Source organism: Melanotaenia boesemani, chromosome 2 (assembly GCF_017639745.1).
Source record: "Melanotaenia boesemani isolate fMelBoe1 chromosome 2, fMelBoe1.pri, whole genome shotgun sequence".
Lineage (NCBI taxonomy): Eukaryota > Metazoa > Chordata > Actinopteri > Atheriniformes > Melanotaeniidae > Melanotaenia > Melanotaenia boesemani.
Window position 1 is genome coordinate 1,704,981 of NC_055683.1, and position 20,756 is coordinate 1,725,736.

The 20,756-nt window shown below is 42.4% G+C and overlaps 1 protein-coding gene across 1 annotated transcript in view; it reads left to right on the top strand.

Moving 5' to 3' along the window:
* The window catches only part of prr12b (proline rich 12b), a 49,701-nt gene that overhangs the window by 23,852 nt on the left and 5,093 nt on the right, over positions 1–20,756 (top strand). Inside the window, exons 5-15 of the mRNA XM_042000912.1 lie at positions 1,275–1,487; positions 2,830–2,913; positions 3,553–4,357; positions 5,006–5,577; positions 5,651–5,767; positions 9,261–9,394; positions 9,499–10,304; positions 14,145–14,264; positions 15,650–15,747; positions 15,841–15,972; positions 17,748–17,843. Coding sequence (XP_041856846.1) covers positions 1,275–1,487; positions 2,830–2,913; positions 3,553–4,357; positions 5,006–5,577; positions 5,651–5,767; positions 9,261–9,394; positions 9,499–10,304; positions 14,145–14,264; positions 15,650–15,747; positions 15,841–15,972; positions 17,748–17,843 — 3,177 coding nt within the window. The remainder of the gene's footprint in view (positions 1–1,274; positions 1,488–2,829; positions 2,914–3,552; positions 4,358–5,005; positions 5,578–5,650; positions 5,768–9,260; positions 9,395–9,498; positions 10,305–14,144; positions 14,265–15,649; positions 15,748–15,840; positions 15,973–17,747; positions 17,844–20,756) is intronic.

Here is a 20,756-nt window from a genome sequence, read left to right on the forward strand (position 1 = left end):
ACCACTTTATAATATTTTTAAACTGTCACATGGAAATAAATGGTAGATATCTCCGCAAAAAATTTGAAATTTCTTGTTATATTTTGTTAAAGGGCCAAATAAAGACCTCATATAAAAAAAATTGGACTTTTCTTACCATTTTTTTAATGGGTCGGGCCTTAGTTAAAGGTTAAAGCCGCGAGACAAGAAAAAAAATGACAACCTGCTAGGTTTCCACCATTCTACCTGGGTCGCCCTCTACCTTAGAATTTAAGGAAGGCGTTGCACTATGATGTCACACTTATGACATCACGCTATGTTGTTACAGACACATCTTTGGCTATCCAGATGGTATGCCACCTAGCAGGTAAGGTCACGGATGGCTGTGGAAATGCAACTAAGATAAGGGTTTACCGAACCAAACCCTACTGTACCGAGCCAGACCCATTGCTATAGACGGTATCTAGGCACCTGAACCCAATCATGCCATGTCTCGTTTCCGGAACTTTCTATGATTTTTGCCGCCGTTGACCCTGTGACCTTATATCTGAGCACAAATAATGCTTCACAAGGCATCCATGATAAAACATATGCTTAATTAACAGCAAGCGCAGTCTCGGCCTTGTGGGGAACAATGTCTGTTGGGATGTTGTGAAAAATGTAAAGAACAGAAGGCAGCTTCCTGTGAATCATTTTAACCCAGATTTGAACCTGTGAAGATGAGGTGGCGCAGGAAGACATTTAGCACCTCAGCATCAGACTAATCATCACTCTGAAAGCAAAATGTTTTCTCGTTTTACCAGTGACATGAGATTGTAGGTTTAACATTTAGTCTTTCTTGTTTTCATTTATCAGTTTAAGTATCTGATATTTGGTCTATAGGGTCTGAAAGCCAGTGCAGTCGGTGTGTACATACATTTTGGTGTCCTAACTTTTTTGGAAATAAAATAAAACTATTTCAAGATGTTCACTAATAACAGTGACTGCAAATATGATTAGTTAAATTATAATTTATATTTTTATACTGAACAGCCTCCATGAGTTTTGCTAAACCTTCATAACCTTCATAAGCTACTGAGCTCCAGTTTATCCTCACACAGCAGATCAGAAAATGTATTTGACATATATGAACTAAAGCATTGATTCATGTTTAAAGATTTGTTTGCAGATTTAATTCATTGATTGTTTGATGTCAGAATATAGATGAACTTAGAGAGTGTGTAGTGGTACACTGTTAGATTTGAGTCTTAAATATTTCAGCCTCATGCATCTGCCGTGCTATGTGTCATTCCCAGATCAAACTGCCTGTTTCCACTTTGCTGCCATCGGAGTCCTTGTTGAGGACAGACTCGCTGTCCAGCAGTGAGCCAGTTCTGTCTGATGGATCCGTGGGGTCAGCGCCATCTCTGGGTCTGAGTCCAGGTCCAAACACTACCATGGACATCAGCAGAAATGATCTGGACCTGACACAAGACAAGATGATGAAGCAGGAGCAGAGAGCTGCAGAGGTAAATAAAACATGGGACAAACATAAATAATGCTGCAGGAGAAACACCTGCAGATTCCTGTATGCCAGAGCTAGCTCATAGCCTCTACCTTCATGGGCTGACAGTTTAAAGCTGTTTCCAGACGTGTGCTGAAGTCATGAAACTCTGCACATGAATGTCTGCAACATTTGCTGTGGACATGCAGAGGTTTTCCACTCAGTGTCCAGGAGCACAAACAGCTGAGACAATGATGATGGAAAATACTTCAGAGCATTTGCTGTGGCTGTGTGTGTGAGCATCAGGAATTAGAGGCTTATTATTTACCAATTCATTTGAGCAATTTTCCTTTTATTACAGAATTTATCTGTAATCTGTTTCAAATTATGTTAAAGATCTCGAAAAGACATAACAATAGTAAAAAACACCTGTAAAGAAACTTACAAGAAAACATCCTACGGCCTAGTTAAGAAAAACTAAGAAGAGAATCATTAGGAGCACCTACAGGAAGACAAACTGACAAAAAACAACAAGTTTGTGAGAACAGAAGTGTAGTTGTTGATATTAAACCTGCAGGATAACACGCGTTGGTGTGAACAAGTTGAGAAGCTGCACCTCTGAAGAGATGCAGAGAAACCTGTGCACGACAACTCAGTCCATGCTTGAGTGCCAGGGAAGCCAGTTACCATAGAAACAGGGCACACCTTGAGTTCTGATAAGCAGTTCTGTGGGTTTGCATTGGAAGCAGTATTCTCTCATAAAGTGTGAACTAAACCTTTTTGTGTCTCTTTACCTGAGGAATTAAATATTGGTTTGCTTATATTTTACCAACTGGTGCCACATTGAGGAAAAAATGAATGAAGGTTTAATAAATTACTGAGTCACCAGGTTTCATTTCACTGGTGCACAAACATCATGGTGAATTAGTTTGTTGTGGGGAACCCCAGTCTGCTCTGCTCACCTCTGACGCTCCTACAGAACGCTGAGCGGCTCTGCTGATGTTTCCACAGAAGTGAACCCTGGTTCCTCGTTGAACCCAGACACAAGAACAGAACGTGGCTTGTTTAGCCAGACTGAATCTGATCCTGTAAACATGTAACAGGTGCACACGGATCCGCTGTTAGTCCTTATCAGCTTACATTTGGCTTATCAGTTTGTTAAGCCTCCACTCAGACCTGAAAACATCTGGCTTCTGCTGGAAACTGTTTAATTGACATAAAAACTCCCTACTCTGTCATTTCTGAAGCAGCCACATCTACAGAGCCCAACTGGTTTGTGGACACCAACACAGAAACCAGTTGTATGCTGTCTGAATATTTTGTCCCATTTTTTACTCAGCGTTTTTTTTTCTCTGCTGTTAACACAGATGATGTTAGATGGATGGAAAAAGGAAAGTGAGGACCCTCTGAATCCTGAAGCCTGGGCTGCTACACAGAAGCTCTCCAGTTTAGTAAGTTGCTTTACACCCTCAGCAAAATGGGCAAAGCTTGCAGCTTCATATATAATTCATACCTCATCAGTTCAAACTAATGCTCCTGGTGGAAAGAGGGCATCATCTAAGTGATGCAACCCTCAGCTACCTATAGTCCAATGCCTTTCATAAGGTGGCTTTCTTCACAGGTATCTGTGAAAGGTAGAAGTAAAGATATTCACTTCGTCTTCAGTGAGACGAAAGAACAGTGTGTTCATTCATTTTCAGTCCCGTTTTTTCTGGTTTGAGGATTGGAGAGAAGGTTATAGTTGACTGACAGCCAGCTCGTTCTGACTGACAAAAGAGAGAAAAGAGATGCCTGTTACCACGGCAGCGGTTGCCACAGTTACTGCATCTTCCAGCACAGGAGCCTTGCTGCCACCTACTGTCGGTCCTGCCTTATCGTTTCTAGATCGCTGTCTGGGATGTCACAGGAAAACTCATCAGCTGAATAAAATCCATCTTTACCTGCTGATTCCGATGCAGGGTCTTACGTCAGCTGAAGGAGAAAAATATGTATTTTTATTGTTATTAGCGAGCAGATTATTAACAATCTGAACTGAGGAGGAGCTCAGAGGTCTAACTTTGCTGGTTGAATAAAGGACTGTTTTCTTGCAGGCTGATGACTTCAGACCTGGTTTCATGGCCTCCTTTTTGGATTTCCTGAAGGTGGGGAAAAAACAGTCTGACCATGAACCAGGACATGATGGAAGTCAGCACGATGCTGTAGACCCCTGCTCTTCTCTCAGAGAAGGTATAAGACCCTTATCTCCTAACTCTCTGCCAGCAACTCCTCCTCAGCAGCTCCCAGGAGCCTTCAGCAAGGAAGGTCAGGGTGGGGGGGCCGACCTGGCCCTCAGCGACTGCTCCAGTCCCTGCAAGCCTTTGGATGAGGAGCTGAAGGGAAACCTGGAGGCCCTTCCATCCTTCTCCTCTGATGAAGAGGACTCGGTCAGTAAGAACCAGGACCTGCAGGAGAGCATCTCATCCGCCATCTCTGCCCTCTACGACACCCCCCACTCACTGGCTGCTGCAATGGCTTCTGCAGTGATGAAGGCCCAGCCCACCTTGTCCCCAGCCACGCCTCAGGAGCCTTCTCTCAGCTATCCCCTCCCTGCCATGCCTCCTCTCATCCCAACGATGGACAATACAAAAAAGGACACGTTTACGCTCGATCAGCACCACATGGAGGGTGATGAAAGGCAAAGACCGACCTCCCCTGAGTCAGAGAGAGACCCGACAGAGGATGGAGAACGAGGACCAGAAGGGGAGGAAGAGAAGGAGGTGGGGAATGGAGGAGAGGAAACCAGAAATAATGAGGAAATGTTGACAGAGACACAGAATGTAGAGGAGGAAGAGAAGGGGGATGAGGAGGAGGATGAAGACAGGATATCTGAAATGTTGGAGGCTCCTAAAGCTGAAGGTAAAGATTCTTTACTTCTTCCCCAGACTTCTGCTTCAGCAAATAATTACTCACTTATATGTAGCAACAGCTGTTCAAACAGCTGCCATCACCTCACAGGAAAACTTGAAGTGCTCAGGAAAAAGCAGTTCAAACCCAACTTTATTTATAAAGCACTTAAAAACAACCACAGTGGAACAAAGTTCTCCAAAGAAGAATAAATACACAGTAAATAAAACAGAACCAGTCCTACAATCTTATATTCAGCCAAAAAGAATGAGAAGAAGAGCAGCATTAATCATGTCTATTATTACGTACTTAGATATGTAATCCTGAAACAGCTTATTTCACACACACATATGAAGTTAACTCATCTCCCTGAGACTCGGTCTGACATCATGGTTTAGGTATGAAAACGTGATCCCAGACCTCCCAGCACCCGCACACACACATCCTGGTTGAGCTATGAAACGCTTTAATCAACTGTTGCTATTTGGAGAAGTAATTTAAATTAAGGTTTATAATAAATAAAGATTTATTTGAATTGCTTCTTTACATGGAAATGTCCAGGATTCAGTGTGAAACATGTTGGGTGCCTGGAAATGTGATGCATAACTAATCACTGATTTAGTGTCTGGAAAGAATAATAATGTTTTCCTGTTTTTTCAGAGTCTCCATCCGAACCTGCCCTTGCACTTCCATTCCCCACTGTCTCCCCCTCACCCCCAACCTACTCATCCCCCTTGCCCCTCCCTCTCCTCTGCTCCTCTGTAACCACGACAATGCCCATCCAGCAAGACAAGGGAGAAGGACGTCCGTATCCTCTGTCTGAGCAGTCCTTCTACCAGCCGCCTCCGACCGCAGGAACGTCCCCGCCCCCTTCCACCTCCCCTCCGCCCATCCCATCGTCACCCCTTTCCAACCTTCCCCACTCTGTTCCCCCTCCATCCACCACACCTCCCCCGTCATCCTCTGATCAAGACCAGGAACCTGAAGTTGGACAGGCTTCCCCCTCTTCTTCTTCTCCATCTTCTTCATCATCGTCTGAACCCCCCTCACCTCCGACTCCAGACGAAGCCCCAGCTTCCCAGCGCCTCACCTCCCTCCACCTGGCGAAGAAGCAGGCTGATGCCGCCATCGCCGGGGAGAGCGAAGAGGAAGACAGCGAGAGCGGTGGCGAGGGAATCTTCCGTGAGCGGGATGAATTTGTGGTTCGGACTGAGGACATCGGGACTCTTAAGGTGAGTCAGAATCCATGCGTTAGCTGTCTAAATAAGCCACCATATGTGATCTATGCCGTCTTTATGTTGTTAGATGGCTTTGCAGACCGGCCGGGAGCCCCCCCCGATCTGGAGGGTGCAAAAAGCTCTGCTCCAGAAATTCAGCCCAGAGATCAAAGATGGTCAAAGGCAGTTCTGTGCAACCAGTAACGTGAGTTTTTACAGAAAAATGTCACGGCTGTGTGTCAAATGTAAACAAAAACAGAATTTATTGATTTCCACATCCCATCAGGTCATCTTTCATCCCCAGTAGAAGATTAACAACATCTCAGAGGATGAAACTGAGACGTTTCATCATGTGATGGAAAATATGAGCTGATAGTGAATCTGATGCAGCAACACTTTTGTAAAAAGTAGTTCCAGGGTGATGTTCGGCACGGTGTAAAAAGTAGTTCCAGGGTGGTGTTCGGCACGGTGTAAAAAGTAGTTCCAGGGTGATGTTTGGCACGGTGTAAAAAGTAGTTCCAGGGTGGTGTTCGGCACGGTGTAAAAAGTAGTTCCAGGGTGGTGTTCGGCACGGTGTAAAAAGTAGTTCCAGGGTGGTGTTCGGCACGGTGTAAAAAGTAGTTCCAGGGTGATGTTCGGCACGGTGTAAAAAGTAGTTCCAGGGTGATGTTCGGCATCTCTTCTTCTAACATGTCTGGAAACATCTTGGAAGAGAGGAGACCAGTTGCTGGAGTTGGAGGAATGTTGTCCCATTCTGGTCTGATGCAGGATTCTATACTCTTACGCAAAAGTTCTTTCTATGCAAACCATTGGATTAAACACCACTTTAAAAACTAATTTGGCTGTATTACTTAAACAGAATGAGTGTACAGTATGCATGAGACATTCTTTGGCTGTGCTCATTTTTTTTAAGTTAAGCAAATTTTACCTCAGACAGAGCAGCTGCATGCTGTGAGTCTATGCTTGCCCTTGAAGGATGCAGAGAAAGCTGCACCCTTTTCTTATTTTCCCAGAGCAGTTTAAGGCCTCCGCACATTGGCCCTCGGTCAATACATTTGCATCTGCATTTTTCTGTTTTTTTACAAGTTTGGACCTTTTTAAAGGACATTTGCCGGCAGTGAAGAGGACGCTATTGTCTGGCTGAGTTAGGTGAGTTCAAGTTCTACTCATTAGAAGCTGCTGGATCTTTTCTAGTGTGAAAAGTGTTTGAATGTGTATAAACATGAGGTTGACTTAGGTGAATAATGATCATTTGACAACTGTAGCCTGATGCAACTGGATGGAATTCTTTAAGAGGAAGACAGACAGCAGGCTGATATTTCTGTGTTTGCTTGTAATGATATCGGTGGTTAACTCATCCATAATACAAGAGCTAATCCTGTCACCTTTCCTTGTTTTACTTCTCTATACGAACAAATGAACTGGTATCAGATATATTTCTTTGCTCGACACTTATGTGTGTTATATCGATTGGAGATACTGAAGCAGCAGCCTTGTCCTGAGAGGACCTCTGACTTTCTGGGGTGTATTATGATGTATGATTATGAAGTAGAGCAGTTCAGTGAGTAACGTTTTCTGATTAGTTTGAATCTGTTTTGCTATTCTCCTGATTTATTATTTTGGGATGATGGGTTATAATATATATTTCAAATATATATATATTTCAAATATATATATATATATATATATATTATTTTTGCCTCTTTTCTTGCACCATGTAGTATCTTAATGAGTGAGAATCTGGGCTTTCCAGTAGGAATGGTCTGCTATGAGGGCAACGGAGGTGCAAGCCCAACATCACACCAACCCAACCCCTGACGAGCGGTATCATCCCAGGGCCGCCTTGTAACGGACATACTCAGCAATCCCCCCAAAGCAAGCCGCCTCCTGTTTGGCTTTACTAACGAACTCCACCTGCAGTACCTGCAGTGCTTGAAAAACACTTATCTTCATTTAGCAGGTAAAGCTGAATGTAAGTGATGCTGAGGGGTGAGCTTGCAGCCACATTCATGGCCACGGCACAAGGCTTCCTGTCCGTGTCTGGACTGTTGCACAATTACATTTCATTGATTGTAGCAAATATTCATGCAGTTGCTCATATAGAATGAGCTTTTTCTTGTACTAGATGTGTCTGGTATTGTTTGTTTTATTGATATTATCCTACTGAAATTATCCCTATTTACCAGTTCTGGGTCTCAGTGTGCTTTGTGTGGCACATGAAGCGTACAGGTTTTCCTTTGTTATATTGTCAGTGTTGTTTTGTCCCCCCAAACCTGAAAACTGTGACTGAACAAGCACTCAAGAAACAGTTTATGTTTGAAAGAAAATGGTTTAATAATGTGTTACATGTTCTATTTGCTACATCATAGAAATGTACAGTAATACGGTCATATAAAAATATTTAGTTAATGTTATAAAGAGAAAGCTGTTTGCATCTGGTAAATCACACAGAGCATCTCTGGTAGGACATTTTGCTTTGTTGTGTGTTTAAATAAAATACATTAAATGTACTGCAGTGTGTGGTCTCTGACAAAAGAATAATTTTACTGGAATTATATATTTTGATTTTAAATATTTTTTAATAAAACTAGCATTGTAAGTGTAGTGGACTGATAATTTTAAGTTCTGACTATTGTACTTTTAAGTTGACTATACTTGATTTAAGTTAATTTTTTGTTCTCTCAGTTAAAAAAAATTGAGGCAATCACTTGACACAAACGTTCACAGTATTACCAGCTTAACCAGTTTTCTGTATACAGTAGCTGCTCTACAGTCCTGGACCTTGGTTGCTGGATTCCTGCTTCCATGATGCTCCAGATGTTGTGTATTGGTGAAAGGTCTGGACTCCATGCTTTCCACGAACTAGTTCACATCTTCATCCAGGTTTCCACTTTGCCTCAGACCATTTTAAATGAGCTTTGGTCCAGAGAAGACGAAAGAAGCTGGTTCTGGATCCTGTTCACATCTGGCTTCTTCTCTGCATGATGGAGCTTTAACCTGCATTTGTGGGTTTCAGGGTGAACTGTGTTCACAGACAGTGGTTTCTGGAAGTCTTCCTGAGTCCATGCAGTGGTTTCCAGTAGAGAATCATGTCTGCTTTTAATGCAGAAGATCACCAGCATCCAGCCTTGTCCCATGCATACAGAGATTCCTCTTGATTCTCTGAATCTTCTGATGATATTGTACACTGTAGATGGAGGATCTTCAGAGTCTGAGGAACATTTTTCTGAAATTGTTCCACAGTTTTAGATCCAGTTTGTCTCAAATTGGTGAAGCTCTGTCTATCTTTCCATCTGAGAGACTCTGCCTCTCTGAAATGCTCCTTTTATACCCAGTCATGTTACTGACCTGTTTTCAGGTAACCTGGTTAGTTGTCCAATGCTCCTCCAGGTGTTTCTGGTTTGTACCAGGTACTTTTAAAGCCTTTTGTTGCTCCTGTTCCAACTTTTTGTCTGTTTCATCATCTGATGTGTCGTTGATCTTCTACTGGGAATAACATGTGGGTTTGAGAGATATGGAAAATCATGAAATTCTGTTTTTATTTACATTTCACACTCAGCCGTGACTTTTTTTTTTTAATTTCACAGATTCCCAGTCTTTTTGTTACCGGGAATGTACATTTTTATATAAATTTATAAATTTTATGAAGTATGTTATGTATGAAATTATACTATTTGTTCTCAATATCTTTCCTTCAGTATCTGGGATACTTTGGCGACGCCAAAATGCGCTACCAGCGTCTATACGTGAAATTCTTGGAGAACATCAACAAGAAGGATTATGTTCGAGTTTGTTCTCGAAAGCCGTGGCACAGAGTGGGCCTGGCCATGAGGTGAGGTTGATATGTCCTGGACTCTGGTGTCAGATCGGTTGGATCAATTGGATCGATCAGGCCGAGGACGAGTTTTACTGACTGTGTTTTCATCCGTCTGACAGGCGTCAGTCTCTGGCTATACAGCTGCAGAACATTCACAGTCAAAACCAACCTCAGATGGAGAAACAGAAAGAGAGAGACATGAAGAAGCAGAGAGAAAGACAAAACGAAGAAAGAAAGAGAGAACAGCGAGAGAAAATGGAAAAGAACCATATGGAAAGAGAGAGGAATGAAAAGAACGAGCAGAGAGAGTGGGACAAGAAAGAGAAAGAAAAGATGACAAAAAAAAAGGAGGATAAAATACAAAATGAGATAAAGGTGGAAAGGGAGACGTTTGAGAATGAACAGAGCGAGAAAAGAGAAATGGAGCAAAATGAGCAAAAGGAAAGGGAAAGAAGGGAATATGAAAGAGAGATGAAAGACATAAACAGATCGAACAGAGAGCAGAAGGAGAGGGAAAGAGATCATAAAGAGATGGAAAAGAAGGAGAGAGAGCAGAAACAGAGGGAGAAAGAGGAGAAAGAGTTGAGAGAAAAAGAAAGGGAGAAAAGCCACACAGAGCAAATAGAAAGAGAGAAGCAGGACAGAGAGAAACAAGAAAAAGAGAGAAGAGAAAAGAAAAAACAGGAAATAGAGAAAAGAGAGAAGCAGAGAGAAGATGTGGAGAAAGAGAAACGAGGGATAGCAGCACGAGACAGGAGAGAGATCACTCTAGAGGTTTCAGGACTAAAAGAAGAGAAGAGAGGAGGAGAGAAGATGAAGAGTCAGTCAAGAACCCTGACTGAACCACCACCAAAGAAGAGGAAGTGGCTGAAGGAGGTCCGGTCCTCCTCAGAGTCAGACTCCTCCCCACCCAGCGATGATGAGGGTCAGTTCATTAACAACATATTCAGTTCAGCTTTATTTATACATATACAGCAACAATTCACATCAAAGTCACCTGTACTTTTACTGCATTATAATACAACTATAATCCAGATAAATCCCTCATTAGATCCGCAGTAGTCCGACTATAATCCAGATAAATCCCTCATTAGATCCGCAGTAGTCCGACTATAATCCAGATAAATCCCTCATTAGATCCGCAGTAGTCCGACTATAATCCAGATAAATTCTTCATTAGATCCGCAGTAGTCCGACTATAATCCAGATAAATCCCTCATTAGATCCGCAGTAGTCCGACTATAATCCAGATAAATTCCTCATTAGATCCACAGTAATCCGACTATAATCTAGATAAATCCCTCATTAGATCCGCAGTAGTCCGACTATAATCCAGATAAATCCCTCATTAGATCCGCAGTAGTCCGACTATAATCCAGATAAATCCCTCATTAGATCCGCAGTAGTCCAACTATAATCCAGATAAATCCCTCATTAGATCCACAGTAGTCCCACTATAATCCAGATAAATCCATCATTAGATCCGCAGTAGTCCGACTATAATCCAGATAAATCCCTCATTAGATCCGCAGTAGTCCAACTATAATCCAGATAAATCCCTCATTAGATCCGCAGTAGTCCGACTAATATCCAGTTAAATCCCTCATAAGATCCACAGTAGTCCGACGATAGTCCAGTTAAATCCCTCATTAGATCCACAGTAGTCCGACTATAATCCAGATAAATCCCTCATTAGATCCACAGTAGTCCGACTATAATCCAGATAAATCCCTCATTAGATCCACAGTAGTCCGACTATAATCCAGATGAATCCATCATTAGATCCACAGTAGTCTGACTATAATCCAGATGAATCCCTCATTAGATCCACAGTAGTCCGACTATAATCCAGATAAATCCCTCATTAGATCGGCAGTAGTCCGACTATAATCCAGATAAATCCCTCATTAGATCGGCAGTAGTCCGACTATAATCCAGATAAATCCCTCATTAGATCCACAGTAGTCCCACTATAATCCAGATAAATCCATCATTAGATCCGCAGTAGTCCGACTATAATCCAGATAAATCCCTCATTAGATCCACAGTAGTCCCACTATAATCCAGATAAATCCATCATTAGATCCGCAGTAGTCCGACTATAATCCAGATAAATCCCTCATTAGATCCACAGTAGTCCCACTATAATCCAGATAAATCCATCATTAGATCCGCAGTAGTCCGACTATAATCCAGATAAATCCCTCATTAGATCCACAGTAGTCCGACTATAATCCAGTTAAATCCCTCATTAGATCCACAGTAGTCCCACTATAATCCAGATAAATCCCTCATTAGATCCGCAGTAGTCCGACTATAATCCAGATAAATCCCTCATTAGATCCGCAGTAGTCCGACTATAATCCAGATAAATCCCTCATTAGATCCGCAGTAGTCCGACTATAATCCAGATAAATCCCTCATTAGATCCGCAGTAGTCCGACTATAATCCAGTTAAATCCCTCATTAGATCCACAGCAGACCGACTATAATCCAGATAAATCCATCATTAGATCCACAGCAGTCCGACTATAATCCAGATGAATCCATCATTAGATCCACAGCAGTCCGACTATAATCCAGATAAATCCCTCATTAGATCCGCAGTAGTCCGACTATAATCCAGATAAATCCATCATTAGATCCGCAGTAGTCCGACTATAATCCAGATAAATCCCTCATTAGATCCGCAGTAGTCCCACTATAATCCAGATAAATCCATCATTAGATCCGCAGTAGTCCGACTATAATCCAGATAAATCCCTCATTAGATCCACAGTAGTCCCACTATAATCCAGATAAATCCATCATTAGATCCGCAGTAGTCCGACTATAATCCAGATAAATCCCTCATTAGATCCACAGTAGTCCGACTATAATCCAGTTAAATCCCTCATTAGATCCACAGTAGTCCCACTATAATCCAGATAAATCCATCATTAGATCCGCAGTAGTCCGACTATAATCCAGATAAATCCCTCATTAGATCCGCAGTAGTCCGACTATAATCCAGATAAATCCCTCATTAGATCCGCAGTAGTCCGACTATAATCCAGATAAATCCCTCATTAGATCCGCAGTAGTCCGACTATAATCCAGTTAAATCCCTCATTAGATCCACAGCAGACCGACTATAATCCAGATGATTCCTTCATTAGATCCATAGTAGTCCGACTATAATCCAGATAAATCCCTCATTAGATCCACAGTAGTCCGACTATAATCCAGATGAATCCCTCATTAGATCCACAGTAGTCCGACTATAATCCAGAGGAATCCCTCATTAGATCCGCAGTAGTCCGACTATAATCCAGATAAATCCCTCATTAGATCCGCAGTAGTCCGACTATAACCCAGATAAATCCCTCATTAGATCCGCAGTAGTCCGACTATAATCCAGATAAATCCCTCATTAGATCCGCAGTAGTCCAACTATAATCCAGATAAATCCCTCATTAGATCCACAGTAGTCCCACTATAATCCAGATAAATCCATCATTAGATCCGCAGTAGTGCGACTATAATCCAGATAAATCCCTCATTAGATCCGCAGTAGTCCGACTATAATCCAGTTAAATCCCTCATTAGATCCACAGCAGACCGACTATAATCCAGATGATTCCTTCATTAGATCCACAGCAGTCCGACTATAATCCAGATAAATCCCTCATTAGATCCGCAGTAGTCCGACTATAATCCAGATAAATCCCTCATTAGATCCGCAGTAGTCCGACTATAATCCAGATAAATCCCTCATTAGATCCACAGTAGTCCCACTATAATCCAGATAAATCCATCATTAGATCCGCAGTAGTCCGACTATAATCCAGATAAATCCCTCATTAGATCCACAGTAGTCCGACTATAATCCAGATAAATCCCTCATTAGATCCACAGTAGTCCGACTATAATCCAGTTAAATCCCTAATTAGATCCACAGTAGTCCGACTATTATCCAGTTAAATCCCTAATTAGATCCACAGTAGTCTGGCTATAATACAGATGAATCCATCATTAGATCCACAGTAGTCCGACTATAATCCAGATAAATCCCTCATTAGATCCGCAGTAGTCCGACTATAATCCAGTTAAATCCCTCATAAGATCCACAGTAGTCCGACGATAGTCCAGTTAAATCCCTCATTAGATCCACAGTAGTCTGGCTATAATCCAGATGAATCCATCATTAGATCCACAGTAGTCCGACTATAATCCAGATGAATCCATCATTAGATCCACAGCAGTCCGACTATAATCCAGATAAATCCCTCATTAGATCCATAGCAGTCTGAATATAATAGCTGTGTTTATGTAAACAAAAAAAAAATTACTTTGAAGGTTCTGAACGAAGTTTCTGCTTCCTGACGCCAAACTGGGAGCTGATTTCACAGAGAGCTGTTTGATAACTGGAGGTTCTGCCTCCCATCCTATTTGTAGAACCTCTGGAACCTCCAGTAAAATTGCAGTCTGAGAGTAAGGCTCTGATGAGAAATCATGAACTTTGAGATCTATAAGAACCAGTGGATCTTGGTCACTAAAAGTTTTATATGTGAGGAGAAGAATTTTAGATTCTAATCTGGATTTAACAGGAAGTCAATGAAGAGAAGATAAAACTGGAGAAACATGACCTCTGATGATGATCCTCATCAGAACCATCGCTGCATCATCTTGGACCAGATGGATACTTTTCAGAACAATGACCAGGTATTAATAGGAGTTAATCAGTAAGAGAAGTTCATGTTACCACATTTGCTTGGTGTTTTAGGAGCAGCACGAGGTGGACTGAACAGCCGAGTGATGAGGGAGATGTTCAGGAGCTATGTGGAGATGCTGGTCAGCACAGCTCTGGACCCTGATATGATCCAAGCTCTGGAGGACACTGATGGTGAGCATCAGCCACATTTCTTCTTGCTTTACTTCATGGCTTCCTGCATGCAGATGTGTGGACAACACAAGATTCAGATTTTTAAGCTACGCCAAACACGTTTCTTTTTTTTTTACTTTTTACAGCTGATCTGTAACTATCAACTCTGAGAAGAGCTAGAGCCACTAGACTGGAAGTTTTTTATTCCCAGGAGGACATTAATCCGCAGACACAAACAGATCAGGGCAAGAAATTAAAATAATATCTGTAATCACACATTAATTATGTCCCTTTAACAAGATACAGTCAGAATTTTACATTTTAAATTAAAACGGGGAGACTCACCTTAATAACAGACTTTATTATATTCGCCTGACATCGCATCCTCCTCATTAGTTATCCGTAACGGGATGTGGTGGTCAACCAAATCACTGTAGACTACGAAGTGTGTGGGGAACCTGGTTCTGGTTGGTCAAGTCATTAAATACATGAGGGTTCCTCATTAAGTCATAAAGAGGAGAGCGATTCAAGGATTCAAGAGATGCAGAGAAAAGTGAAGTTTTGGTTGGATCAGAAGCATCTGAGTCAGATCATGTCAGAGTTTCAGAGATCACCTGGTTACAGCTGTGGACTTACCTGGTTAGCATCCTGCTCTGTTAGCTGATAAGTGAAAGATCATTAGGGGAAACATGAGTTGAGCCGATATTGTGAAGTAGTGCCAGATGTCATTGGAAGGAGGTTTATCACCAGAAGTGACATTTAACCTTCGTCATCAAACTCCTCAGCTGGGTGTGAGTACTGATTTAGCCTCTATATACCACATAAAAAATGCTTACTGCAGTCATGTTTGGGATCTTTTTCACAGCACATCCTCACCTATATGATCTTATAATTCTTCTTTTTGTTTAACCTCTTTTATGAACATGCCAGGCCCCAAAAATACATAAACCACCAACTCTGAATAGAAATATAGAACTATTTATTACATCATCAAACACCACTTTTTTCCCTTTAGTAAAATTACAAATATATCAAATTAAACATTATGCCTGTTCTTCTTGTCCCACTTTCACCAAATTCCAGTCATCATAACTGTTTGAACTTTCCAGAGAAGCTGACCAGAGAAGCTCCAGGTCTCTGGTTTATGTTACAGGGGTGTGAACGCATCACATGATGCCATCATGCTGGTTCTGCCTGTTACACATAATATCGTATACAGACTACATTTCTGGTTTCTGGTTATTCATGTTAACCTGCAGGTTAGTGAGAGCAACAGAGAGAAACCAGTGATAGCCCCGCCCCAACTGGGAAAGTGAAGCTGATAAATGCAGATAAAGATGTTGGAGAAGTTATTCTAACAATGCAGAAGATTTGAGCTGCAGCGTTCTTCTGCTTTCACTCCTCAGATGAGTTATACCTCCCGCCGATGAGGAAGATTGACAGCTTGCTGAGTGAACAGAAGAAGAAGCTGCTGAGGAGAGTCAACATGAGCGCCCAGCACCAGGTAAACCTTTCTAGTCATATTCTGGGCTGGAAGCCTTTGAATGGTTCAGTTTCTTTGCTCTAATCTGGTGTCTGACTGCTCTCTTCTGTCCAGGAGGCTTTACATGTATTCCCCAAAATGACAGCAGACCCTCTGGAATCTGGTTCTGTCAGAGTCCATCTTGGCGGAGACGGTTACAACCGTAAAACCCTCAACTGGGTCAAGAAGAGTTTTCTGAAGCAGCAGGTGATTTTTCATTTGGAAGTGTTTCCTGCGTTTAAGGACACGCTAACCCGGCTTACAAGCTGACTCAGCAGCTGCTTGGGTTAAAACATGTGGAATAGCAGGGTTTGGATGATGAAAGAAAGGAAACACCTGACCACAGGTATGCCTTCAGTCAGCTGATTGATCAACATCTTTTTATTAATGTCCTGTGAGTTTCTATAGAGTGACAACATGATGGTTTCCCTCTAAAGAGAAATCACGTTTTCATTCATCTTTTCTAGTTTAGATGAAAATAATGGCGACATTAGTTCTCATAGACACTCCCAGTCCGCTTCACTACCTTCTAGTACCAGTTAGTCCGCTTTACCGCCTTCTAATGCCGGGTAGTCCACTTCACCGGCTTCTAGTGCCAGTTAGTCCGCTTCACCGCCTTCTAGTGCCAGTTAGTCTACTTCACCGCCTTCTAGTGCCGGGTAGTCCACTTCACCGCCTTCTAGTGCCAGTTAGTCCGCTTCACCGTCTTCTAGTGCCAGTTAGTCCACTTCACCGCCTTCTAGTGCCAGTTAGTCTGCTTCACCGCCTTCTAGTGCCAGTTAGTCCACTTCACCGCCTTCTAGTACAAGTTAGTCCGCTTCACTGCCTTCTAGTGGCAGTTAGACCGCTTCACCGCCTTCTAGTACCAGTTAGTCTGCTTCACCGGCTTCTAGTGCCAGTTAGTCCACTTCACCGCCTTCTAGTGCCGGATAGTCCACTTCACCGGCTTCTAGTGCCAGTTAGTCCACTTCACCGCCTTCTAGTGCCAGGTAGTCCACTTCACCGCCTTCTAGTGCCAGTTAGTCCACTTCACCGCCTTCTAGTACAAGTTAGTCCGCTTCATCAGGACCACCTTCTAGTACCGGGTCGTCCTCTTCATCAGGACCACCTTCTAGTACCGGGTCGTCCTCTTCACCAGGACCACCTTCTAGTACCGGGTCATCCTCTTCATCAGGACCACCTTCTAGTACCGGGTCGTCCTCTCCATCAGGTCCACCTTCTGGTACCGGGTCGGACCTTTTTAATCCTGGTGTGATAGATGAAGCAGGTGGTGGAAACTTTCCTCAGAGGTTTTCTCCATATTGACATGACAGCATCACACAGTTGCTGCAGGTTTGTCGGCTGCATCCATGATGAGTCTCCCGTTCCACCACATCCCAAAGCTGCTCTACTGGACTGAGATCTGGTGGCTGTGGAGGCCGTTGGAGTCCAGTGAACTCATCGTCATGTTCTAGAAAGCAGGTGGAGATGATCTGAGCTTTGTGACATGGTGCATTATCCTGCTGGAAGTTGCATCAGAAGATGCTCCACTGTGGTCATAAAGGGATGGACATGGTCAGTTTCCTGTTCTTAGCTGACAGGAGGCACCTTGTGTGGTCTTCTGCTGCTGTACCCCATCTGCTTCAAAGTTGGACGTGTTGTGTGCTCAGACATGTTATCCTGCAGTCTTTGGTAGGAACCAGTGCTTATTGAACTTCCTGTTTGTTGTCTTTCTGTCATCTCCAACCAGTCTGCCCATTCTCCTCTGATCTCTGACATCACCAAGACATTCTGATCCAGGTGCATACCGATCACCCACATTACATAATAAATCCTGTTCAGATGAACCAGCAGAAGGTCTTTAAATACAATGCAGAATAAATGAGCTGCTTCTGAGTCTGGATGATTTAACAAAGAGGCTTTTTATAAATGTAGAGATCCGTTTGCAGGTAAAAGCTCAGAGAAAAAGAGAAATTTATCTTGTTCCTCTTGAATCTTTTCAGGACATGAAGCTTTCTATTGAAACCTGTCGGATATATAGCCTGTATCACTCTCTTCACCACTACAAGTATCACACCTTCCTGCATTGTAAGAAGGAGGTAAGCATTACCACCTTATACTAATTTTATTTTATTTTATTTTATTTTATTTTATTTTATTTTATTTTATTTTATTTTAGTTTAGTTTCCAGGTGTTTTTTTTTTTTTTTTTTTTTTAATATAATTTTTATTGATTTTATACACACTCATACAAACAAACCAACAAGCACAGGAATAGCCAGCATATACAACACAAAGACAAAGAGAATTAATCACACACATATATTGCATCTAGTTATATGACAAATTATTAGAAAACCTTAGGTGCGGACATCCTTTTTGCAGCAGGTCAACAAGGTCATCAGGTAAGCATTCGAGAAAAGGTTGCCAGGTAATGTAGAACAGGTTGGTATTGCCCTTCAATGTAGCAGTGAGCCGCTCTAGAGGGAAGACCTTAAATATCTCTCTGTACCACTGCGTAATACATAGAGGTTTACTCTCAATCCACTGGTGGAGAACACAGCGCCTTGCTAGAAGTAAGAGTTTACCCAATAGAAACCGGTGCCCAGCAGGTAGGAAGGTCTGACCAAAAGGTAAGTTCAAAAGAAACAGGGCTGGTTCGGGTTTTATTTTTTTGCAAAAAATTGAGCTAAGCACTTGAGACAAATTCCTCCAATATCTAAATATCAGAGGGCATTCCCAAATACAGTGATAATATGTTCCTACCTCCTTCTTACATTTCCCACAGAGGGGGGAGATCTGGGGGTTAATCCTATTAAGAAACTGGGGAGTACGCTGTAATCTGTGCAGTATCTTGTATTGGCTCTCCCTAAGTCTATTACATGTAAATACCTTCTTAGCCGATCTAAACGCATCTGACCACAGTTCAGTGTCAATCTTAGCTCCCACATCCCTTTCCCCTGACTCCCTGCTTCTGTCAGTTCCTGCGCGGTTGAGGGAATGCAATTTGTCATAGAAAAGTGAAATTAATTTTCTATTACTGATATTAGATGAGTTGAAGTTGAGGAGGAAGCTGTCAATTGGGCTTTCAAAAGGCTGGCCTGTTAAAGGTAAAGCATTGGACTCTACAAAGTGTCTAATCTGAAGGTACCCAAAGAAATGGTTACTTGGTAGCTGATATTTATCTTGGAGTTGTGTGAATGACATAAGGTTTCCGTTTACAAATAGGTCACCAATAAATCTTAGTCCTTTTGAAAACCAATCGTCAAAAATGCTAATTCCCACACCAGGCGGGAAGGCCTGATTCCGAATTAAAGGTTGTAATATTGGCGAAGAGTCTCTCTGGCCAGCATATTTTGCAATGTCGCGCCAAATCCTCAGTGTGTTAGTCATAATGGGATTATTTTTACTCTCCGCCCTCGGTCTGCTCTTGTGAGTTGAAATAAGGCTAATAAGGGAGAAAGGGGCACAGCACCAGCCATCCACCGGCACTTCACCTTTATAAAGAAAGTATTTAAGCCATCCTGATACTATACGGGCATGTAAAGCCCAGTTGTAGTACAGAAGGTTAGGAAGGGCCTGACCCCCTCTATCGACAGGCATCTGCAGGGTCCTCATCTTTAACCTGGGTCTTTTTCCATGCCATATAAAATGTGAGAGAGATCTTTCAATGCCTCGAATAGCCCTTCTAGTTAATCTAAGTGGTAGCATTTGTAGAGGGTATAAAATCCTTGGAAGTAGATTTATTTTAATCAAACTGATTCTACCCAACCACGACAGAGGAAGGTCAAACCACCTGTCAAGGTCTTGTTTAATGGCCGTTACAGTTGGTGTAAAGTTTAACTTATACAGCTCTTTAACATTCGCTGAGATCCTGACGCCTAAGTAGACGAAGCCAGTAGTTGACCACTTAAACGGGAAGTCGACAAGAGTAGTCCGGTCTCCAAAATCGCCCAGCGGCAGGGCCTCCGACTTATCATAGTTAATTTTATACCCCGAGATTTGACCGAATTGACGTATGATTGATACCAAAGTTGGTATAGAGACCTCTGGTCTGGTAATAAACAGCAATATATCATCCGCGTACATCGAAATTCTGTGTTCAGTGTCTCCCAATGTGATACAGGAAAGACCAATATGAGTTCTGATGGTCTCCGCAAGTGGTTCAAGAGCGAGTACAAATAATAACAGTGATAGGGGACAGCCATGGCGCTTACCTCTACCCAAGGGGAAAACATCGGACACCAAGCCGTTCACCATAACCCTGGCAGCCGGGGATCCGTATAGAAGCCTAACCCACTCGATGAAATCCGTGCCCCATCCAAATCTATCAAGACATCAAAAAGATAACTCCATTCCACACGGTCGAACGCTTTTTCAGCATCCAGTGAGATAGCCAAGACGCTTTTCTTTGTGCTATGTGAGAATTGTATCACGTTTAGGAGTCTACGGACGTTAGAAAAAGAGAATCTATTTTTAACGAATCCAGTTTGGTCCGGCCCGACTAGGGCAGGTAACACAACTTCCAATCTCCTGGCCAGGAGTTTTGATAGTATTTTACAGTCCACACAGAGCAAACTTATTGGTCTGTAGGAACCACAACAATCCGAGGGCTTGCCTTTTTTCAAAATCATGGAAATATGGGCCAGATTCAGGGTTGGCGGCAGTGTGCCCCTCTCGAAGGACTCAGTAAACATATTAGTCAAGGGTCCAGCCACCAGGTTCACCATCTTTTTATAGAATTCAGGCCCAAACCCATCAGGGCCCGGGGCTTTCCCACTCTGCAATAATTTGATGGTCTCCGTAACCTCCTGCGTCGTGATTGGTCTACATAAGTCATTCCTACCGTCCTCTGATAGAGTAGGAAGGCATATACCCTCAAGAAAACAATTTCTCTGCTCTAAAGTATCATGACATTCTGAGGAGTATAAATTCTGATAAAAGTCCTTAAAGATTTTGCATATAATTTTGGTTTCAAAGTGCTCCGTACCAGCACCATCCCTAAGCGATGGT